This window comes from Passer montanus, unplaced genomic scaffold (genome assembly GCF_014805655.1).
Source record: "Passer montanus isolate IOZ18808 unplaced genomic scaffold, ASM1480565v1 scaffold10, whole genome shotgun sequence".
Classification (NCBI taxonomy): domain Eukaryota; kingdom Metazoa; phylum Chordata; class Aves; order Passeriformes; family Passeridae; genus Passer; species Passer montanus.
In genome coordinates, this window is record NW_024356505.1 from 9,125,262 (window position 1) to 9,148,426 (window position 23,165).

Here is a 23,165-nt window from a genome sequence, read left to right on the forward strand (position 1 = left end):
GCTGAGGTTCAGAGATCATCAGCTGAGAACTTGTCACATCTCTATAAAAGAGCTATAAAAATTCCTATGATACATTCAAGATACATTCACTGTCATGGATCACAGAGGTGATTAAAAGTGGAAATACTGCTGGCTTTTTTTTTTTTGTTGTCTTGGTGACTACAATTTGTTGTAATTTTTTGTTTGGGTTTTTTTCTTTTTCATGGCAAAGGATGGTACTGGTTTCAATAAAACTTATATTGACAAGGAGCATTCAGGGGCAGGTCATTTCACATGCTGGCATAGATTTCTGTCCTTTGCCTCCAGATGCTCCAGAGCTCCTCTGCTCCTAAAATACACAATGCAGGACAGTACTGGGGAGGAGGAGGTGGCAGCAAGAGGTTTATTCTGCAGCTTGTGAGTTGGGTGTTTGTTTGGGATGTATGAATCCTGGGTTAGATTTTGCATTCAGTTTGCAGAAGCAAGCTGCTCCTTTGCTAACCAGTGAAGGCCTCTGCTGGCCTTCACAAGAGAAACTAAGGAATTAATTGACTAGGCTTTGTTGTTCTGCAGCTCAGCATACTTTCTATTCTTGATGCTTTGTGCAGTTAAAGTGAAGATGGAGACTAAAAAACCCCAATCTGTTGTGAGATTTGGGTTTCAGTTCTAGTTTTGTCATCATGTGGCTGAACACGTGAACAGTTTGAGATCAACAAGATCATAGAGCACATGCAAGATTAATTTGCAAACTAAGTGAGATTCTGGACAGAATTAGTTTTTCTGGCATGTGTAGTTGTAAAAGCCCATAGCTAAATCATAATTTTAGGGGTTAATGTTCTTCATTAAATGTTACTTTTCCAAGTTTTTTTTTTCCTAAGTATAGAACTTCTGAGTTGATAATTAATTTTTGCATTAATGAATAAGAAAATATTTGTCTTAGAACCTACTGCAGAGCAAAAAGAATTTGAAAATTTGGCAATGTCTTTGAAGGATTTTTTTTTTAATTTGCTAAAAAGTGAATATTTGTGATAATATTTTGGTTTAATATGAATAAAAGTGGAATTCACATGCAGGTATAGAAAGCCAGGATAAATCTATGTAGTACAATAACCTTAAGCATGTCTTAGGGCAAAGTAATATACCTTGTGAAAAGGTGCATCGAAGTGAATTTAGATTACTTTGATTGCATCAGTGATGAACATTTCTTACAGCACTCTTTGATAACTGCAATGTAGAAAATTAAGAAGGTGAACAATGTCCTGTTGACGAGTAGATTTGTAAATGAAAAGCAAGGAGATACTTTCAGATGATGGTGGGAAGACTGAACAGCGCTAACTTCGCTGTGAATGAAAGGAAGAAGGTAATAACTGATGTTAAAAGCCTTTGAAAAGTTATAAAGCAAGCTGTCCCAGAAGGACATTTGTGGGATAATTTTGAGCAGAATTTGGTGATTGAGTGATGATTTGTCATACACATCATCAGTATATTTGAGAAAACTTTTAAGAATTCCTACCTCCGTGGAATTATTTTCATACTTAGACTCCTCTGTTAAAATAGGAACTTTATTTTTTAAGATTTGTTTTCTACTGCTGTAGCACTTGTGTTCTAATTACTGTGGAAAGATTGTGATGTTGTGAAACATAGTTTTTGTCCTGATCCCTCATTTTTTTCAAGTGAAAGGATCTTTTTTCATCATCCTTTTCCATATGCCTGCTTTAAGTAACACAACTGCCTATACTTAGCGAAATGTGAGGAAGCCTTTATCCTCAAGGATGCTGTTTGAAGTTTGTAGCTAAACAGCACAAAGATGAAAATCAGTCTTCTAGGAACACTGACACTCAGGGAATTAATAACAAAAAAAAGCGTGTTTTCAGTCCATTCCCAAGTGGGCAGGTACCTCATGCTAAATGACTTGTGGGTTGTCTCAGTTTGCAGAGGTTATTCTCACATGGGTAGTGAGGGTGGAGGAGTTTTTCTCCAAAGGGCTGAGAAAATGTTTGCGGGAGAAGCACAGGAGAGTGTCTGTGGCTGCTGCTGGAAGTGCAGGTTTTTATTTTTAGCACTTTCACCCCAGTTTGGGCAAGAATGCAAAACACTCTGTGATGTGAAATACAGAGTCCCCAAGGCCTCCTTCTGCAGCCATCACTGTCTAAGAGTCCTGTGGATTTCAGACTATTTGCACAACTAAAGGTTGCAGGCACTGTAGTGGAATGACCTCTGAAATGGAATTTTTTTCCTTACAAAATGCTGTGTACTTATGGTGTATAAGAATTTTACTGGGCAATCACTGAAAGAAGAAATTTGGTACACTTGCTAACACTTACTGCTATCTTAATTCATCCTTAGCACAGGTATGCTGCTAGATGTGTTCCATTATAGCTCATGGAGAAATACCTAGTGTCTTGTTAGGCTCATTAATATGCAACACATCTTTATGTATTAAAATAAATAACATTTTAGACTGAAGCAAATAATGCTGCACAGGCAAAAGAAGAAACTGCTGTATATATGAAAGAATAATCCTTTAATGGTAATAGTTGTCATTACAAAAAAAAAAAGAAAAGGTAAAAAGTATCACTTTGGGAACATGAAAAGATCACAAGGATTTTTAACCTTAAATTCCAAATTAAAAAAACAAAACAGTCTGCAAACCTTGATTTCATTGATAGAAATTGTTAAAGTAATTTTTGCCTTTCTTTCAAAATAATCAGGGAAGGATGTTTTTTTGCTGGATGAATCCACCAAATACTGAAACTTCGGGAATACAAATATCACATCATCCTCTTTTCTCAATGCTAAAAGTCTTTATAGAAAATGGTTTTTCTGCTTCCAGGTTCTACGTGATCAAATATTTACTGTGTAATTTTTTTCAAGTTCAATGTGTTGTTCAATCCTATTTTGATCTATTTATTGGGGACTTTGCAGGAAGATGCAGGTGTGTATTTATGGACTTTGCACATGATAAGAAGGTGGGTAGTATTGCTGAGCCCAGAAAAACTTCCAGCTCTTTCTTCCAACGGTGCTGGAGAATGGGGTGAGGCTATTACTGAGTAGTAGAAGCTTAAAGGAATAGAGAAAAGTTATGAGAGATGAGTTGGAAACTTCTCAGTTAGTTGTGTTGGGTAAAAATAAGGAGAAACAGGTTCTTTGTCTGCTAGGAAGTTGTCACAATAAACTGTGAATGATGATTCAGCTGTGAATGATGATTTTAGGTGCAGTAGGTGTATTATTTGCACTAGAGACAGGGAAGCATGAATGTTATTTTCATAAGCCTTGTTAAGATCTTATTTTGAGCATATGGCCACCTGTGTTCATGTAGAGAAATGAGAACAGTGATGCAAATGAGAGTGAGTGGGGTGATGAAGGGACCACAGATCCTGTCTAGGAAATAGCAGAAAAGGGCTTGAATGCATTTATCATAGCAGAATACAGCAAGGGATTTGGGAACTATTAATAAGAATGATTTTGCAAGGAAGTATGAAGGAACAAAATTTATAAAAGCTAAACCACAGTATAAATAAAAATGTAGGTAATTTTCTGCAAGTAGTTTCCAAATACATTGGGGCTGTATGTCTGCCTAACTTTCTAAGCTCTTGGGGGTGGAGCTATGGCATAAGCTTACGAGCAGCTCTTTGGAGATGGTGTACCTGAGCAAGGTTTTCATTCTCTGCTTTAGGTTTATAAACTGTCAAGGTAAAGGCAGCTCTGATCTGTGACTGAACTTTCCCAGGTGCTCACTGCTGTGTGTCAGAGCTTGCAGGGAGGCTGTGACACTGACCTTGGTGCTCCTTGAAGTGTGTTTACACTGAATGGATCCCATGCCTTTGAGCATCTGGGGTAGCCTGTGGGAACCATTCTTTGTTACTGGGTGTTGCATTTCCCTCCCTGTTTTCAGAGCATGACTTTATCCGTGTAGGCGGTGACAGGGCCATTCTTTGTTACTGGGTGTTGCTTCTGCATTTCCCTCCCTGTTTTCAGAGCATGACTTTATCCGTGTAGGCGGTGACAGGATGTTAAGTGGGTTGTGATGAAAAACCTCAGGTGCCTACCTGGTGTGTCTTCATACTCTTGGTTTTTGTACTTGATGCTGATTGAAATAATTTGCCTGAGCCCCACCAGTGTTGTTGAGAGGAATTAGAGGGTTTGGATCACCTGAATATTTTCAGCAAGTATTCTTCCATTCTTTCATACTCAGATGAGCTATAATGTGCAGCATATTGAGAAACATTTAATGTGTAGCAGGAATGGTTATCAGGAATAATCTTTTAAAATGTTGTGGGCTGGCAGCTTATTAAAGAGAACTAGATTTATCTAATGCAATTCTGTGGCCAGGTGCCTCTTCTGTTTTGAAGACAGATTTGTAAAGTGCCATTTCCTAAAAAAAGGAGGTGGGAGGAAGTGAGGTTGTTCTGTAAACGCAGGTAGTTCGCTGTAGAGAGAACTTGCTTTTTCCATTAAATTACAAGGCTAGATATTAATTTGCATATTACAGAGATCTGTGTAAAAAAGTTAATACTAGGTGCTCTCTTAGTAACTGCATATATAGAAATTGTTACTAGGTTGACAGCCTTAATATTAGCAAGTTATTTTGCATTTTCAGCTACTTTTTATAATGAAATGTGTGTCTTCCAGAGTGTACCATTGAATACATTTGGAAGTTGCAAAATACATACATTAAACTGTCAATTTTCCAATAAAATAACAGTATGACTGAGGGTAGATATGAGTAGTATATACTTCTATCTGAGCATTTATTTAATTACATTATTTTATGTAGTTTGTAGGCAGCTTGTATTTAAAAATTAAAAATCACCCAAATGTACTAGTGTGGGGCATGAAACCAGAAACAAAAAAACTCAAAGTTAATCATGTTTACGCATTTTCCCTTTTCCCTTTCTCTTTGTATCAGGAGCTGCTGAAATGGGTTGTGGGTTGAACAAGTTAGAGAAGCATGATGAAAAACGACCTGGTAATATCTATTCAACTTTGAAGAGGCCCCAGGTAGAAACCAAGATAGATGTTTGCTATGAATATCGATTCTTGGACTTCACGACACTAAATGATAGTAAGTACATAATATTTTTCTTTAGATTTTTTTTTCTATGAAAGTAAGTGTGTTGACTGGTCCATAGTGTTTTTTGAATAGTAGTTAAATTCTTAAAATGTCTTCAGTCTATTTAAGTAATGCCTTATCTTCAGTCAAAATGCTTCCATGCAGAGATCTTGGCGAGAATTTTGTGTTAATTTTTAGCCTTACAGCTAGTTACAGGTTATCAGATTTTAGGTTCTTTTACCCTGCCCCTATTATTTGTTTTGTTTTCTTTGATTTTTTTTTTGTTTGTGTTTTTATTCTGATGTGGACATTTTTTCCCTTAATTTGCATTTTATCCAGTTTTCATATGGTAAAGCAATTCAGGGTTATATACTTTATTGCTCATTTTCCTGCTCCCCTCATGCCCTCTGGGCTCTGTGAGAGGTATTTTGAGAGGCTGAAGTTAGTGTCTTCAGTTTTGGTAGCTTGCCATAAATAACTCTTATGCGGTTATAGATACTTACAGGTGCACCCATGTAGGTGGAAACAGGATAGTGGGAGACACCAAAGACCTAAATCATCAAAGGGGTGAAGATTGGGTCTCATGCAATTTTTACCTTGGTTTTTTTTTTTTCTTCAGTCTGAAATAGTCTTGTTTTAATTCTTGACAATCCATAGATATTCCATTTTTTTCCTTGCTGATTGACGTCAGGCATCTCTGCCAGTATTGCTCACACCATTGCCTGTGCCCTCTTTCACTTCAGAATTAGCCTGTTCAACAAGCAATTACTCCTCACACCATTTGGAAATCTGAAGCTTGAGCAGAAGGCTGGGACCTGCTTCTTGCTATATATAAAACAACACAGTACCAAAATGTGCTAGAGCTGGCTGGCAGGGTGCCAGGTAGAGCCTCTGTGCCCTGCAGTGTGCTGCAACTTCTCTTGTTTTGCAAGTCAGGTCAAAGGAGAAGCTGGAGCCGTGTGTCTCTCATGGTGTGAGACAAAGAGCTGCTGGTGTGTCCCTTGATGAGACACCTCGTGCAGCTCAGCGTGTCAGCCCAGAGTAGTAGGAATTGGTCTTAAAACCTGCTGGAAGCAAACTTGAGTTTGAAAAAGGTGGAGGTTTAGCACCGGTGATTGGATAGGACTGTGCTCTTGTAGGCAGTTGTGAGAATTGAGAAATTTTGTCTTTGCAGACTTTGAGTGCCTGTCTTCTGTATTTGTGTTCTCTTAAGTTTTTTGATACACTAATTGGGATGCACTGCTGTTACTGAGAACACCAAGCAAATGGTAGAGGAATTTTTTTCATGTTTATGTATTGCAGTTGTTTCGACATTTATGTGTTTTTATTTCAAAGTGAACTGTTTATGTCCTTTGATAGTTTGACAGCTTTTACTGAGATGTATTGCAAGTTGTGTCATTAGTGAAAATGAATTAATATTGAGGACACGCTTCTCTGGGCTTTTCTGGAATGTTCATCACTGTTCTGTCTGAGTGTCTCTCAAGCTTTACCAAATGCATTCTCCTGTTCTCTCATGAAGTCTCATCTTTGACACTCTGTGGAGGAAGAATCAGTACTTGTGTTAGCAATGTGGCTTGCCTCAGACACAGAGGATGTCTGGTAAAAAGAGAAAAAGTTAAACCCAGGCTTTCTAAGTCTGATTAAATGCATAGGTTTGTTGTAAAGCATATTTGTATAAGTTTTTCTTACTAATCATAGATTGTTATAATACAATTTTAGGAGGCATGGCTTTAAGGAGACTTAGTAGAAGCACTTCTATCAGATTCTTGGGCTTGCCAAATAGCATAAGCTCTCCAGCGCTGCTGAGTTCTGCTTTGGCATGTTGTATCCCCATCACTCCAGTCTCTGAAGATGTCAGCAGATAGGCAGATGTGGGGGGGATGGAGCTGTTGTTCCTGCTCTTTTTCCTTAGTTATCACATATGACTGTGTGCTCAGGGATTGGCAGTTCCCTCCCTGTCTAGTCGTGGCTGTGTGAAGGCTTGTGTTGCTCTATGTAGTGTTATGACATTACAGGCTTTTTAAGCCATGGCTGGTTAATTTATGTTTTTGCTGAGAAATAACCTCTGCAGATAAACAGAGTTAACAATGAGTGTTTCACCTATAGCTGTGTGGATTTGGAGGCTTCTAAGAATGAAATGCTCCTAGAGGGGTAAAAAAAACATTTGGATTGAGAAGTCTGTCTTCTGTGTCTCTACTTGAGCCCTTCCAGTATGTATGTATATGATGACATCATTTTTTCCACAGGTTTTCTCCTTCATTGGGTTTTTAGAATAAGCCATGTTAAATTATGAGTGGCTACGGATAATTTTATTGTATTCTTGTGCTAGGCCATATTTACAAGGCTAGTGAGCTTGGTAGTGCAGACAGGTACTCATTTTTCTCTGTAGCTTTTCTATAGCAATGATTGCTCTGACAACTGTATCTCTCACAAGTCTTTAATCTTAATGGTGAGAAGGATGTGATTATCTCCATGCTGCAGGTAGGAGCTAATTCACAGGTTACTGCCAGAAATTTTCGAAGTTGTTAGCATTTCTTCCTGTGTTCCAAAAGCAGCTCCTGTTGGCTTGAGACATAAAGGTGGATGCTGGTCATATTTGCAGTTTAGAACTGCTTATATTTGAAAATTTGATACCCAGATAATCACAGAGAGATCAGTTCCAGAATGTGGCATATGTTTAAAGTGCACTTTGGCTGGCTGCTTTTTTTTTTTTTTTTGGTAAATTTTTGCAGCTGTATGTGGGGAAATCCTGCTCCTCTCCCTTGCCTCCTATCAGCTCTGTGAATTGATTTAACTCGTCTATCTGGCAGGTTATGAAGTTTTTTTCATTTGGTTATCCTCTGCCGTATCTGTGTGTTGTGGAAGAGTCTGAAGAATGCTGGAGTTGATTGACGTGAAGGGAGCACATTGTCAGGAAGAGAAATAGAACCTTCTTTAAATCAGCTCACACTATTATGAACTCACAGAATCACTTAGTGAGGTTGGAAGGAACAACAATGGGTCATCTGGTCCAACCTTCCTGCGATCATTTTTCCTGGGAAGTTAGGTAGAAACTTAACTTTGCTTGCTGGCTGTCTTTGGTTACTGTTTACCTTCTAACATACACAACTAAAAGAACGTAAGAAAATATGCTGGTTTATTAAATTTTTTAAATTATTTTTTAACTTTTGCCTTGCTTGGCACTGATGCAGATGTATGTCCAGTGGAAAACAATGTTTGATCACTTACTTGAGTGCTGTGTAGTAATTCATTGTCCTGATGAGTTACGATAGGTTTTGGCCTTGAATAAAGTTGGCATGAAGCATATGCTGGCCATGTGATGAGAATGGAATGGAGTATAAATTTTTTTTAAATGGGGAAAGGCTATACTCAGAACAAGCCATTTGTGCTGTAAAACCACTAAAATCCAGATGTTTTGATGGAATGAAAAATAGCAATACTTCACATGTCCCAAAGAAATTGTAAAGTTATGATGTGAATACATGAACATATGTTTTTTATCCTGATTGTGAAGAATTTGTCTCTTTAGTAAAAAAAAAAACCTCAAAAACAAAACCCGAAGAACAACATGAAGAAAATTATTTGAAAGTAAGGTTATTAATTACATTCTAACATTCCCACCATATTTTTTGCTTGAATGTTGTAAGCATTGTAGTCTAAGGACATGTGTATTTCCAGGAGAGTACTCCTAGTTTAATAAATTTACTACATATGTGAAATCTTCTTATTTGAGACATTTTGGGGGGGGTGTGTGTATATATATATATATATGTATGTATGTATGTGTGTGTATATATATAAAATTTGAAAGTGTATATACCTTTCAGATTCTGACAGGCATATGAATACTTTACCATCGTGTTTTGGAGACAGTTATACTGCTTCAAAACCACTTACTACACTATTATTAAAACTGCTATGGCTGGGCTTTTGATTTTTATTGATTTTTTTCCTAATACAAGACACAAATAATGTGTCAGCAGACCTTTACAGAGGACATTATTATATTAGAATCAATAGTTAAGAATACATCGATACTGAAATCTTTTATTTGAGATTAAAATTCAGTTTTGATTTAAATTAATAGAAACCCCCTCAGTTTTCTCCTCGGAGAAGGAAAGAAGTCTGATTCAGAAATTGAAGTGTCATGCACTGCAAATTGTGCAAACAGGGGACAGAAAAGCAGTTTTCCTGTGAAAAGGGTATGCATTTTTTGTCAGGAAATTCTTTTTGCTGTAGAACATAGTACTTGTTGTTGATTTCAATGTGTACCTTCTCTTCCTGTTAGTAATATTTACATTAAGCAGTTATTTGTGCCTGACTTCTGCTTTCTGTTTCACTTCACCATTCACCCGGGGGAAAAAAAAAACCCAAAACACAAACGTAAAAAATAAAAAACTCCAAGCAAGTGGCTGTGTGACTGAAAAAAGAACAAAACTTGCAACTCTGCATGTGCAGGTGTGATTTGATTTAAGATTAGTAAAAGCAAATATTTCCCCATTGGCAAAGTTATTTAATTATGTTTTCATTTCTGTAAGCAGAAGAACATAAATTAAATTAGCATTTGAGTTTTGTATTTCAAGTTGACCAGGTCTGTTACCACCATTTAGTCCTCAGGAGTGATGAAATAAAATTAGCACGGCAAAATATTGTTAGGTTATTTATGAGATGTGATAACTTGAACCAGACTGTGTATAGATTGCCTATAACTGACTAAAACAATGCTTCAGAGCAGATTAATGTCTAGCAGGTTCAGAGCAGAAAGATGATGAGCAGGAGAGGCCAATGGATTACTTCTTTGTAGCCCAGATTCTGCTAATGCTTCCCCTTTCTTAAAGCTTTGTTCATGTGCATATCTCATTCAACTTAGTTTGATTATATGTATGTGATCTAAAGAACCAGCATAAGGGTTTTGCTTTCTGTTAAAGCAAATATGAAGAAATGAATTTTTTTGGCTTGGTTTTCTGTTTCAAGTGGATTCCAATCTGTGGCAATACAGAATCACAGAATATTCAGAGTTGGAGGGGACCCCCAAGGATCATTGAGTCCAGCTCTTTAAATGAATGGCCCATGCAGGGATCAAATCCATAGCTTTGGCTTGCTCCAGCCAGCTGAGATAATTTCCAGTAACCCTTCAGGACTTGCCACTTGTAAGTCACAGCAAAATGAAATGTTCCTGCTGTAGCAGTTTAAAAAACTCACTTGTTTTTCTTGGGAAACTTGCAATTTGACATAAAAGGAGCATTCCATATGTTGGGAGTTTAATAAATGCCATAAATTACATCATAAATGTAATTGCTGGAAAGAGTCATTAGATTTGAACTTTACTGTTTTTTAAATAAGGATGCACAACTGTGAGATGTATTTTAGTTTCTAAGTGGAAGCTCTGCTTTCCATAATTATTGGTTGTATCTAGATCCTTGTTGTGATAGACTGCCTGCACTCACTTTTTCTTCTAACACACACACACACACACACACACACACACATATATATATAGATATAGACTGTATCTGTACATCAGTGAGGTGTGCAATACACAGACACATATATATAATTGAGTGGGGTAATTCCTGGGAATATGAGCTTTCAATCACTTAAGTTTTGCTTTTATTTCTACACTTAATTATACCACAACAGAAAGTGCAAAGAGCTTTAGCTGAAGTCCTGTGATGACTGTGGCAGAACTGGGAATAAGTCCTGGGTAGTTCATTGTGCTGGTGGCTAGATCATGGCCTCCAAAGCAAGAAGCTGGTCAATAATATGAATTAACTATTCTAGCCCAAATGTTAACATCTACATACCTGCAGAAAAGCTGTACCATTCACATAATTTCAGATATGAAAAAGCCTAAAGTTTGCTGGCATTTCTTGTCCCCTCAAGATCCATCTGTACTGTGACACTGTTATTTTGCATTGGAATAATACATTATAGACTAGATGAAACCTTAGATACAATATGGTATGTATGTTAGAACATCTCAAATATGTTAAAGAATATAAGTATGATGTGTTTTGGAGCTCTGCTTTCAACTTGTGCTTGGAAACAGTTTTGGTTTAGATGCTTTTATGGAATCCCAAGTACATCTAGTGATGTCATAGCCACACTTTCTGTGTGGACTCTGCTTGTGTATTTAGACAATGGGTGTGTGCAAAACAGAAATGGACTAGGGAGGAAAGGAACATCTGCAGGATGTTCTATTTATACATGTTTCACTTTGTCAAAAAATGGGTGCCACAGTAGTCATGTGGGTACTGACTTTCTAGTCTGCACCCATTCTTAGAATGAAGATTGGGTTCTTGTAATATTCCATTCTTACCATGGCAGTCATTCATTTTATCTACTGTGTGAGCTCAAGGTCCTTCTTAATGTAGTTATTGAGTTCTTCCAAGAGATTCATTCCATTCATCACATTTACATGAATGCTGTAATTCACTCACATCATGGAAAAGTACAGATACTGTCTAAAAAGAGTTTTCAACTTCTAAGAAAATTTTTCTCTCAGCAACTCAGGAACTGCACGTGATCTTTCTGAGTGGCTGTGTCTTTTCTTTGGCCTCTGGCTTTGCACATTTTTCCAATCTTTATGTGGTTTTCATCCTCCTGATGCTGTTCAGGAGCCAAGGAGCCAGATTTGGCAGTCTGCAAGGCTGGCAGACAGGCATTTCTGATGGAATGGTGAAATTATTAAAGCCACAGGTTTTTGGGTTTTTTTCTGTTTTCTCAGAAGCAAAACTTGCCCTGGGTTTAACTGGAGCAGGAGATCACACAGTAACTTCAAAATTGTAACTTCAAATAGTAAAAGTCTGTTATGAGACAGAAGTGATTAGGAGTCATCGCTGTGGTAATCTGCTGAATCTTTTTAGAACTTGTTGCTACAAATTCCTTGACATCATCCAGATAAAAGATAATATACAAAATCTGTGCAGTATTGTAATGGAGCTCTTAACATATTTACAGAATAAATTATTGTTGTTTGTTTGGCTAAGATCTCCTGGAAACAGAAGTTTAGAATTGGTTCATCCTGAGTGGAGTATAGCCCCTTTGAGAAAAAAGGAACTTTTGGTGTCAACTGCTCTTGACCTTGAGATAGTGAAAGCACTAAATAGATGTACATTGATTGTGCAGGATTTAAAAAAATGTTTTTATTTATATTCCTCATGTTCCAATGTGAAGAATAAAAAGTCTCTGTTGTGATGGAAATGGTGTCAACATTCAGCTGCTTCACATAGCCTGTAAGAGGGTGTTGGTGGGTCACATCCAAGGGTCCAGGCAGCAGAGGATGGGCTGGTGTCAGGCTGTGCATTGTCTTAAGCCAGTAGTGTGGGGCAAGAGGGGCAGACAGCCAGGCTGGGGCAGTTGCTTCTGGGGAGTTTACACTCCCCATTAAATGTGCTTGAGGGTTTTACTTTGGAGAAGTCATGTGTTCTGCTGTACACTGGACATCCCACTGCATGTGTTCAGAGCAGCCTGCAGGAAAGGTAGCTGCAAAATGCTCCTGTCTGGCTTGTGAGCCCTTCTGGGGCTACTCCAGGACACGCTGTTTTGTCCCAGCATCTGTCTCATGCTTATGACTGTACTTGTCATTGCTCTGTCCAAGTGACACTTGTAAAGAGATTTCACATTCAGAAGCTGTCTGATTTCTGCTCTACATCTGTTCTGGGTTTGTTTTCTGTTCCTGCATTTTCATACATGCTACCAATGCAGCTACTGCCTGATGACTTCTCATTGCTTCTTTTTGCCACTGGTGACTGTGGCAGCTGCTCTGTGGGCACACTCCAGATGGGCTGACTGCCTCCTGCTTCCTTCCTACTGTTGTCTGAGGAGGGAGAGATGGACTGTGTTTTACCTTTCAAGTTTTTCCCCTTCTGTGTGCTGTGTCCTACACCCACTGGGGAAGGTACCACGGGTGTGGGACACAAAGTTGGACTGGTAGGACTAAGTGCTTGCCTCTCCACACTGAGGATGGTGTGGTAGGTCAGAATTTGCTGTTGTACAATCTACTGCTGTGACTTCGCCATCCTTGGATGAAATTTTCGGAGTCCAAACCTGTGTTCACAGGTGTGGCTGTTGCCTTGTGGAATCCCATGCTTTCAGTACCTGTTGGTCAGTGGCTAGGCAGTTTTGGGAGGGGGGGCAGCTTTGCAGTGTCATCCTGCAAATGCTGTTGCAAGCACTGCTCTTGAAGAGAGGCTCAGCAGAGATCAGTGTCTAGAAGCGAGGGGATCCAGTCTTTTCCTGATGGCATTTGGCTGTTTATCCCTTTTATATGGGCATAGTTACTTTGTCTCTTCCCTGACTTTTGATGCCTGTTTTGACTTTTTCTCCCTGTTAGCAGTGGCCCTCAGGAATCATTACAGACTTCGGACTGAGTTTTTTGCTAAGGAAAAACATGGCTGAAATGTAGCAGGAGCAGCTATGTGGGAAAAGGGAGGGGTAAGAGTGAAATTTGTGCCCTTCTCTTATGAGAAGTGACAAAGGAGGGAGAACTGACAAAAGGAACGGTGATAAAGTCTGTCCTTCTGCTCCCCTGGCTTGTAGAGAGGAGATAAATGAGAAGGAAGGGGAGTAGTACATTCTGATCAAGTCCTGCAGTATGGAGATCATCTCCCCCCTGTTCTCAACAAGCGAACATGTATTTCTCCCTGGGAAGCATCTGTTCCTTCCCTACTTTTCTTTCGACTTACAGAGGAAATGGCCTGCCAGTCCTGTTCCTAAGCTTTTGGCTGAAGCATCCCATTCAGAGGACCGTGCCCTGTCAGCTGCTTGATAGGCTGTCAACACTCAGCTGACATGTCAGCTCATATGAAGCTCCAAAAGGTCTTCATAGCCAGAATCCTTCAATCCTAAAAACTGCCTCCACACACTTTCCCACAAAAAAAAACCCAAACCAACTAAACAAAAAAAACAACCCCAAAACCCAAAAGAACCTCGGCAATCAAGATATCTGTCAGCTTTGTGATGAGCTATAAAATCCCTAGCCCGGGCTCCCTGCCATAGCATTCCTGCTGCTGTGCCCCAGACAACACAGACACTTTAGGCTTCTCCACTGAAGAAGTGGAGTGGAAGACACAGCTGCAGCTAAACAGCAGTGGGGCAGAAAAAAAGTTCAAGTATCATATTGGCTAACTTTATTGTCAGACAAGATGAGCACAGCCCAAAGTTACAAGTAAAGTGGTAAGAAAAACATGGAGGTAAAGTGGGATCTGGAACTCCAGGAGCAGGGACAAAGACAAGGATAAAGGGTGATGGGGTGCTGATATGGCCTGCACTAGAAACATTCCCCCGGGGACCAGCATGACCAGAGAATTAACTGAAAAAAAAATTAACTCAGCTTTGGTGCCTAGTGTTGCACCTCCAGTGATGGAGAGAACATGAGAGGTATGCACTCTGTCTGTGGGCTGCATGTTGGAATGGGGGGAATAGAAGCAAATCTTCCAACATCCTTCCATTGAATAGCAATGATTCATTAGCATTGAACTGTTGAAATGGGGAATAAAAGCAAACCTTCCAACATACTTCCACTGGTACAAAATGAGGCCTCCATGCTCTGGCTGTCTCTGCAGTGGGTCACACACAGAGCTGAGAAGAGCTCCAGGAGCCAGACCATGTTGGTGCTGCTGTTCCTCTAAGGGGGTATGGGACAAGTTGGCTTTTCATGAGTGCAGTGGGTGAGGGCACTGACTGCCCTGAGGCCTCTGCCACCTATGTCTTCCAAAGAGGTAGAGCCACCCTGGCCTGGACCAATTGTGGGTTGTGGACATGAAGACCCCCAAACATTTTGTGTAATGCCATTGCTCTGTTCTGTGTTTGGACAGGAAAGGGATTTCACAGCAGCACCTCACGGTGTCTGGAAGCCTAAGAGGGAGGTGTTAGCCTGACACTTCCTATGCCCTGCTCACTTGATGTGAGCACTCATGCATGGTGAAAAGAGGAGAAAAGGTCTTCAGAAAGGAGTGGGCATAAGGAGAAAATAGAGAAAATGAAAAGGGAAAGAATATATAAAGGACAAGAGTAGCTGAACAAAAACTAAAATAATTTGAGGGGTCATGAGTGACTGTTGAAATGGAGGGGGACAGATAGCATTTGACATGTTTAGCAGGAAGAGAAGACATGGCCTTGTATGAGTTTTCAGTATTTTGGGAGCTTTCCAGTGCCAGAGGGATGCCTTTTTGTTGTGTTGTATCAATGAAGCCCGGCAGGGACTGCGGCTGTCACTCTGACAAGATTTGCTATCAAGTTCTGCTTAAATAAAACCTATCGTATCATGCATGGGCAGGCACATGGTCTTTTACTGAAGAAGACAACTTACATTTCTGGATTCAGATCCCTTTGGGTCTTTCATGACAACTTCTTCTTTTTTTTTTTCTTCTTTTGAATCTGAGTGACATGAAAAACGTCCTCTGAGTGTGTTAGGCTTATTTCATTATTGAACAGGGGAAAGCTTACTTTAAACCATAAAATGCTGTCATTTCTAGAAAAGATCAACATTCAATTTAAATTTTGTTTAGAGAATAACCTAAGAACATTTACATAGTTTTAATCTATCACAGAAACTGCACAATTTCTCACTTTCTTAGCCCTGTTCTGTAAATACGTAGAATTGTTGCTTTAGCAACAAGCTTAATTGTGACTGCAATTTTAATTAAGGTTGTGAATATTGTACTCAGCAAAATAATGTAGTTTACAAACCTTAATTATTGTCTCAATCTTAACTGTTCTTCAGGTTAGTGTTCTTACAGCATTTTCATGGGTTTTGTGTGTGAATGCCTCACCTGCATTTTTTCACCTTGACTTGGTATGTAGAGGGGCATTGATCCTGTGCCTGTGAAGGTGCTTTATCTGCTTCAGGCCTTTTTTACTGTTTTGTTTTTCAATGCCTGTGAGTGTGTGCACAGGTGACAGGTAGCCTAGTAATTCTGTAGAAGATGTAAATATACTGCCAAGCAAACATCTCACATTGGGCCTGGTATAATACTCCTTTTTGCCATAGGTGTCAGTTTAGTGCTGCATTCCAGGTGCTTGTGCTTCATGGCTAGTTTGCAGTAGTGTCAGAACTCTTCAGTGTAGTCACTTGGTGAATACCATTTGATCATTACTGTCTTGCAGCCATAACATATTACAAAGCTGATAAAGATTGATCCAGGCCTCCAGATTGTGGCCTTCTCTTTAAGCAATGAGGCAGCCTGAAAATATGTTCATTGCTTCTGCAGAGGACAAGAACTTATTAGCATTTGCCAAACACTGTGCTAGTCTTGCTTCCAGTTCCCCAGCTAGCTCCTTTGGCACTCGTTTAGCTATCTTGGCAAAACCCGGGCACGTGTTGCGTATTTTTTTGTCCTGTGTTTTAAACAGTCTCAGTGGCTTGTTTTTATCTTATTGCAGTCATACAAGTGTGTAATTTCCTGGACTTAACAGAAGTGATACAACTACTACGTGAAATTGCAGCCTGCTTTCTGTGATACAACTTGCACACCCAGCAGACTCCTGGTTTATGTACAGTAATGGTTTTGAAAATGACTTTATACTTGTGACACACTATAGTCTGTGATAATCTTAGGAAAAGCAGGGGAGTTTCCGATATATGAGGTGGCAGGTGAGAAGTTTCATCTGAGTCTGATGCTTGCTCAGCAGCTGCTGTAGTGAACTGGTGTGGTTCTTCCTGGTACGTGGTAAGCCATGCACTGTGATAAGGTCTTGTACAGGAACTGCAAGCTTAAGGCTTCTCAGCCAACTGGTTTTTGCAAAATCTGCTCATTTCATATAAATGAAGCTCTCTTCAGTTGAATTGTACAGAACTCGCAGCTTCTGTCTCCCCTCAAATAATCATCCTCTCAACTTGAGACTTGCAGTGATTAGCTACAGATTCTTCTTGAAAGAAACAGTCCTTTCAAGGGGAAGAGAATCTCATTAAGCCTTTGCTGTGAGCTGCAGCTCTTGATCAGCACACGAAAGACAAGCTTGACAGTCATCAGGTGAGTTAAGAACTGCAAAAATATTATCTGCCTCTGTTAAACAGTCATCAGTTGAAAGAGTTCATCTTAGTCTGAGAATACAGAGGCTTTTGTGTACGATGTGGCACATGAAAAATTAAAGACATCAAGGATGTGAGAAGTCCTAAACATGCCACGCATTTCCAAATGAATTGATAAAAGGCCTTAAATCTGAAAGAGAATGAGGTATGAGGTTTACAAATAAACAGGTGGAATTTTTGAAAAAGTTACAGATAAGCCAGGACATGGTTACTAGTGAAGTATAAATAAACAGCAGTCTACTGCTGTAGTTCCTCATTTGCTAAGCCCTCTGTGGTGTTCTACTATTTGAACAATTGTTTCCTGAATTTCTTAATAACAACTGGTAAAAGAATTGACAAATAGTCCAAAATTGCATGGGTTAATTCACCAGCAGTTATTGTACAGATTACTAGTAAGCAAAAAAAAAATTAGCATCTCCTTCTATCTCAAATCACAAAACAAAAGAACAAAAAGAGAGTGACAGAATAAATGGTCTTTTGTTAAGTTACTGTTTCATAAAGTTTGGAACTGTGTCAGAATTGCTTTTTTTTGTTTTGTTTTGTTTTTGTTGTTTATTTACTTAGCTCAGATGCAGCATCTGTCTTTCTTTGCTGTCCTTCTACCCTATTTTTCCAGCTGGGTTGAATGCCTTGATGAAGCCTTTCAAGTAATCAAATAGATAAAATTGGACATATTTTGTGGGATTATTTTCATTGTTCTTCACCACATGTTCAATGAATACAACACTTTTTAATTGTAACACTTCGTTGTCAAGCTGCACTCTTGTACTACTTGTTGTCACTGTTGTTTGTTTAGTTGTTTTTTTTTTTTAAATTATAGTAAATTTTTGTGAAAAATTGGTCTTCTCATCAACAGATACTTTCAGGGTACCCTTCCAGAAACATTGGTGGAAGCTCAGACTACTTTATCAGTGATATTTCATTATTAGCCAATAGCAGGTCTGGCCTTTTTTGACATAAGAGAAGTTAGAAATGGTTCTTTCTGTTCTGCAGAATCCACTTAGGACTGGGGAGAAGTGAAAGCGTCTTTGACGTGGGCTGTCATATGATTAGAAGTTAGAGCCACGTGCAGCTGCCTGTGACCTCTCTTTGGGTTGATTTATCAGAAGCAGCAAGAAGACAATATTAGCCAGGGCATAGAGGCACTGTGCTTTACACTTTTCCCCTGGTTTGCTTCTGAGGTATTGTCTGTGCGAGGAGGAGCCGACAGGAGTAACAGCCTGCAGTTGTGTTTTATGGTCACTGTGCATATGCATGGTCACACACCGCTGTGCCACCTGTAAAGGTTCTTTGCTATTCCTTCTGAATAGAACTGTGAAAGTGACCTGCTCATTTGCCTCTGTATTCTATTATCTAATCAGTAAGAATGTGCATTTAAGAAATTAATTTTTGATGTTACTAACCCAAAAGGGACCCTATCCAGGGGATAAGGGAAGTCTTAGATCTTAAGATTGTAGGTGAAATGTTTTTTAATTACCACCTTCATACCATGAAAGTATTCTGTCCCTGTTGGACCTGTTATATCTTTATTGCATGTACTTGCTACTTTGGTATTAGATTAAATTGACTTCATTAATTTGTTCCTTAGCAGCTTTGAAGATGAAGTTTCTCTGCATCTTTCCTTTTAATTTCCAATAAATGTTGTAGTTGCAGCACTTTTTCTGACAGAATTAGAAATAAGGGTAAAACAATGCCTTCTCATAAACTCTTGAAGAAATACTCTGCTACTATTTGCAAACAAAATTACAACAACAACCATTTTATTGCACTTAAAAAAATAAACTAAAAAAAATTTGCTATGGTTGTTCCACTGTTGAATTTGCAGCCATTTTCCCATGACCCATATTAAGCAGTGGATTTCCATGCTATCAGTATCACTGTGTGGGAATTCTTCACTTGAAGACAGAAACTGGCTGCATTTTTCTGAAATGGGGGAGTAGGAGTTCAAATTCTGCAGAGTGACAGGAAAATTTCCTCTAAGCGAAAAAAGCAGGATTTTTTTGCCAAGAAAAGCTTTTTTCTTTAGTAAATCCATCACCCATGCTCTAGCAGACTTGCCTAAAAAAACAAAACAGTACTTTTGGGAAGTGCTTTGTTAACTTCTAACAGCCTTTTCCACTACTCTTTGGCTTTCTATCAAGCATTCTTGCCAAGTTGAAGTGATGTGGTGTGTTTGGCAGTGACATACTGCTTTTAGGTGCCAGCGGTGAACTATTGCTTGTTAGGAGTTTTCAATATTCTGTGAAAGCCTCATCACTGTTAAATACACTGTTAGAGGTGTTACAGAAGGCAATATCCCATAATACCATTTGCAGGATTTTCTTTCGAGGTTTTTATTTTGGAAGAATTTTTTTTTTTTTTCAGAGGGTTTGTAGGTGGTAGTGTGATGGATTTTCTGTTTTGTTTCTGAACTGGTTTCCTAGGGAAACGAGAGTTAAAAAAGGCTCACAGTCTGTCTGTCTCATTCCTCCAAATAATTATAACCACACAATTTCAAAGCAATTTGTGAAAATTTAGGCTGCTCCTAGAGCTGTGGAAACTGGCAGTGGGGCAGATGACTGAGACCTCTATTAATCAGGGAGGAGATTAATCCAAGGAGAGGAGAACCAAGATGTGCACTGGCAGCTCACTGGCTAGTGAGCTCGTGCATTGCTCCAGTGTAGCCACATAATCACTGTTTCTCATCAGTGTGAGGAGTCCAAGAGGTGGGAAGGAAAAAAAAACAAAGGAAAATTTGAGGCTGTGGCAGCAAGGTCGAAGAACAAAAGCTTCATTAGTGGGAATTACTCTCCATTAGCTAATGGAGAAAAACTTGAGTAGGAATTTGTATAATAGCACAGGTAGCAAAAAGTCAGGGAGAAATATTTTATCTTGTACTGATCTTAATCAGATCTTTGACCACCATTGTGCAGCAACAGAGTTGGCAAATCCAAAAACGTATGGATAGGAAAGCAGGTCCTGTTTGGAACCTCTTACCTCATTTAACACTTGCCTAATTAATTGCAAAATGACTGATCCATTTGGTGATTCTAGCTTTGTATCTTCTGCAATTAGTTTATCTAGTCACTCTAAAAATCATAAATGGTGTGATACATGGCTCTTCCACATGCCAAATTAATGAAGAACCATTGGGGAATTTGCTTGATAGGGATTACTGCCACCCTGTATTTTTGTATTTCCCATGCATACCTTTGCATGTTAAGTCTGTAGTGGGTTTCATGTGATGCTTTTGAACAACAAGGGTTTGGACCTGCAAATTTTGCTGCAAATACCAGAAGAGCTTCAGTTCCAGCTGGATGGCTCCATTTGTGCTGTGGGGTAGATGAGATGTACAAGTACAGCTCACCAGTGGCACTGAGGACAAGTCTCATGAGGGTGACATGTGGTCTGCTTGGACAGTAAAGTCTTGATCTTATTTTTGTAGACACAGACTCTTCATATGAAATTCACATACCCTGACAGAGGCATTCTTACAATTAGCAGTGGTGTGAATATATCCTAATTATCAATACTAAAAAAAAAAAAAAGTGTGGTGCAGGAGAGCTGAGAGGAATAGTAAATACTGTGGAATGTTTTGCATTTGGTTGTACAGTTCCCCAAGCAGCCCTAGCAATTGGAAAATAAGCAAGAACTAATTTGCTTGTATGCCTTTTTAAAATTTGTGTTTTCCTGGAATTTTGATGGAGTTAAATAGCTCAGTTTTGACTCTGTTTGTAATCTAACAGGCTGTTGTATTCTGAGTCTTGTACAGTTGTCCACAGAAGTGTTCATCTTAAAATTACTGCAGGGTAATGTGTTTTTTAAAAAATCCAAATGCATTACAAGCCCTTTCCTCTGAATTTAATTTATCTGCCCCTGAATATCTCCTGTTTATACTGAATTAATACTTATTTAATCATATAGCATTGTCTTACCCAACTTTCTTTTCAAAAATTACTAAACCTGGGGTCAAAATCTAATTTGGAGTATCCCATACCTTCAAGTAATGCAAGTAGCACTACTTGCTTGGTTATACAACCTATGTTACATTTCTGACTGCTTTAACATTTATTTAGTTTTGCCAGTAAAGCTGAAAACAATTTAGCAGACATCTGTGAAAAATCACAGCATTTTCTAAATAGGAGATTTTGATTTAATAGAGACCAAAAGAATAGTGAGAAGTTGCACTATATGTTATCTTCCAAATGAAAAACATGTATCATTTGGAAGTGTCTTCTCTTTATCTAAATATATAATATTTCAAGCTAGGAGAAAGATAGAAAGATGAAAGTCACTATGATACTTAATCTAATTTAAAATATTAAGTGCTTAGTGTCTACAACTGCCTTTTGAAGAAAAGGAATATCATTGATTGATACAGTCAAGAAATGAGAACATCTGAAACAAGGTAATATATGGACTTTAGAGACAGGATTAGGAAAAAGTCCCTTTCTAGCTTTTAAACAACCAAACCAACTTGGCACGCAGTATCATCCTAAATAAGATTATACAAGAAAGTCTAAAGCATTTATTGGAAGAGAAGGGCAGAATGCCTCTGAAGCACTGGCGATATAAAATGACAAGAAACAGAAACCAGCAGGTAACATTTGAATAAAGCCTTCAAGCATTTCTAAAGCTATCTGTCCTTTTCCGTATATATAATGCAAAGTGTTATGTATAAAATATATACAGGCATGACCTGCCAAGAGGATTTTGGTTTCCCTGGAGACTATCAGTTCTCTGTTGCGCGGGTTGGCTTGGGGAATAAGAGCTATCTTGATAGATCCTAACCTTTCTTCCTGAGGTTATTGGATATGTCGGTAAATTTAAATCTGTGTGTTGAAGGCTGAATTTATAAAATTCAAAATTTTAAAATGTTCTCTCTAGATTACAGCTGTCTCTCCTGCCATATATTTATTGTATGCAGCAATTACCTTGTGAATTGGGGGGAAAAAGAAAACCTTGATGGTAATACTTTGATGGAATACTTAGTTTTATCTTCTTGTCTAGCTGTGCCAAGTCATTGATTTTAATCACAGTTATCAGACTATCATGAAAAATGTGCCTGAGATCACAGCAAGTGTATTCAACCACAGTTACTACTTAGCTGACTTTTTATCCTCCCTTTTCCTTAAATGTTTGAAATCCTCTTGTCATTTTTCAGTTTGGAAACTAGGCTTCAGTCAGATTTGTAGTTTATAACTATATTGTGAGTATAAATCCCATCTAATGAATGCAAGCTACTTCATTCATCTCTGCTTGATAAAAATTGAAAACAGTAATCTCAAAGTGTTCTCGGTTGGTTTGGATGGAAATACATAGATGGGTATATGTACCTTTCTGCTTTTGACCTCCTTAAAGAATCAGCACATGCAGCATTTTTTTGACAATAGGATACAGTTATTTGGAAAGCTAAGAAATGCTAAAAATTCCATTTCATAGAAGATTTTTCTCATCCTGCAAAGTATACCATAAAATGAATAAATTCTGCATAATTTGAAACTTAATAAAGTAGACAATTTTATACCCATCTGAGGATATTGTCTGTGCTTTTTACAGGTTCTTTTTCTTACTGCAATGCTATTTTCTTACTGCTTGCTTTTTGTAAAATTTGCAAAGGAGCCAGTGTTACTTTATTATATTCTGCAGTTCTAAAATCTGAAATGAAAATTTGCCAGAAATATGGAAAGAACATTGAAGTAAAGCATGAAACAGAGAGGAGGAGAAGAAAAGGAAAAGGAGGGGTTACGACAGGGAGAAAAGACAAAATACACTTCAAAGAGTATGGGAGGGAATGAAAATTTGGTGGGCTGCAGAGTTAGCTGTGAAACTTGCCAGTATTCATTATTATTGCTGCTAAGAAAAATGGCAGGCTCATTATTTAGAGAGGGGGGTCAGAGTAAAAAAGATGCATCAGGCCTTCAGCTTTTACTATGCTTCCAACTTGAAAGATATCAGAAGATCTCTTCAGTGAGTTGTACTATTTTTGGCTTGTTGGGTAGCTCCCCTTTCCCTCCTTTTAAAGTATTTGATAACTGGCTGCTTGCTGTGAGAGACATGACTTGCTGCGCTGCTGGTGGAAGTGATGGAAAGTCCTGTTTCACTACTGCTTAAGCTGTT

The 23,165-nt window shown here is 38.5% G+C and overlaps 1 protein-coding gene across 1 annotated transcript in view; it reads left to right on the top strand.

Moving 5' to 3' along the window:
* RFTN1 (raftlin, lipid raft linker 1) overlaps positions 1-23,165 on the top strand; it is a 94,969-nt gene that overhangs the window by 5,799 nt on the left and 66,005 nt on the right. The window contains exon 2 of the mRNA XM_039703312.1: positions 4,889-5,044. Within this exon, the coding sequence (XP_039559246.1) occupies positions 4,900-5,044 (145 nt within the window). The 5' untranslated portion in view covers positions 4,889-4,899. The remainder of the gene's footprint in view (positions 1-4,888; positions 5,045-23,165) is intronic.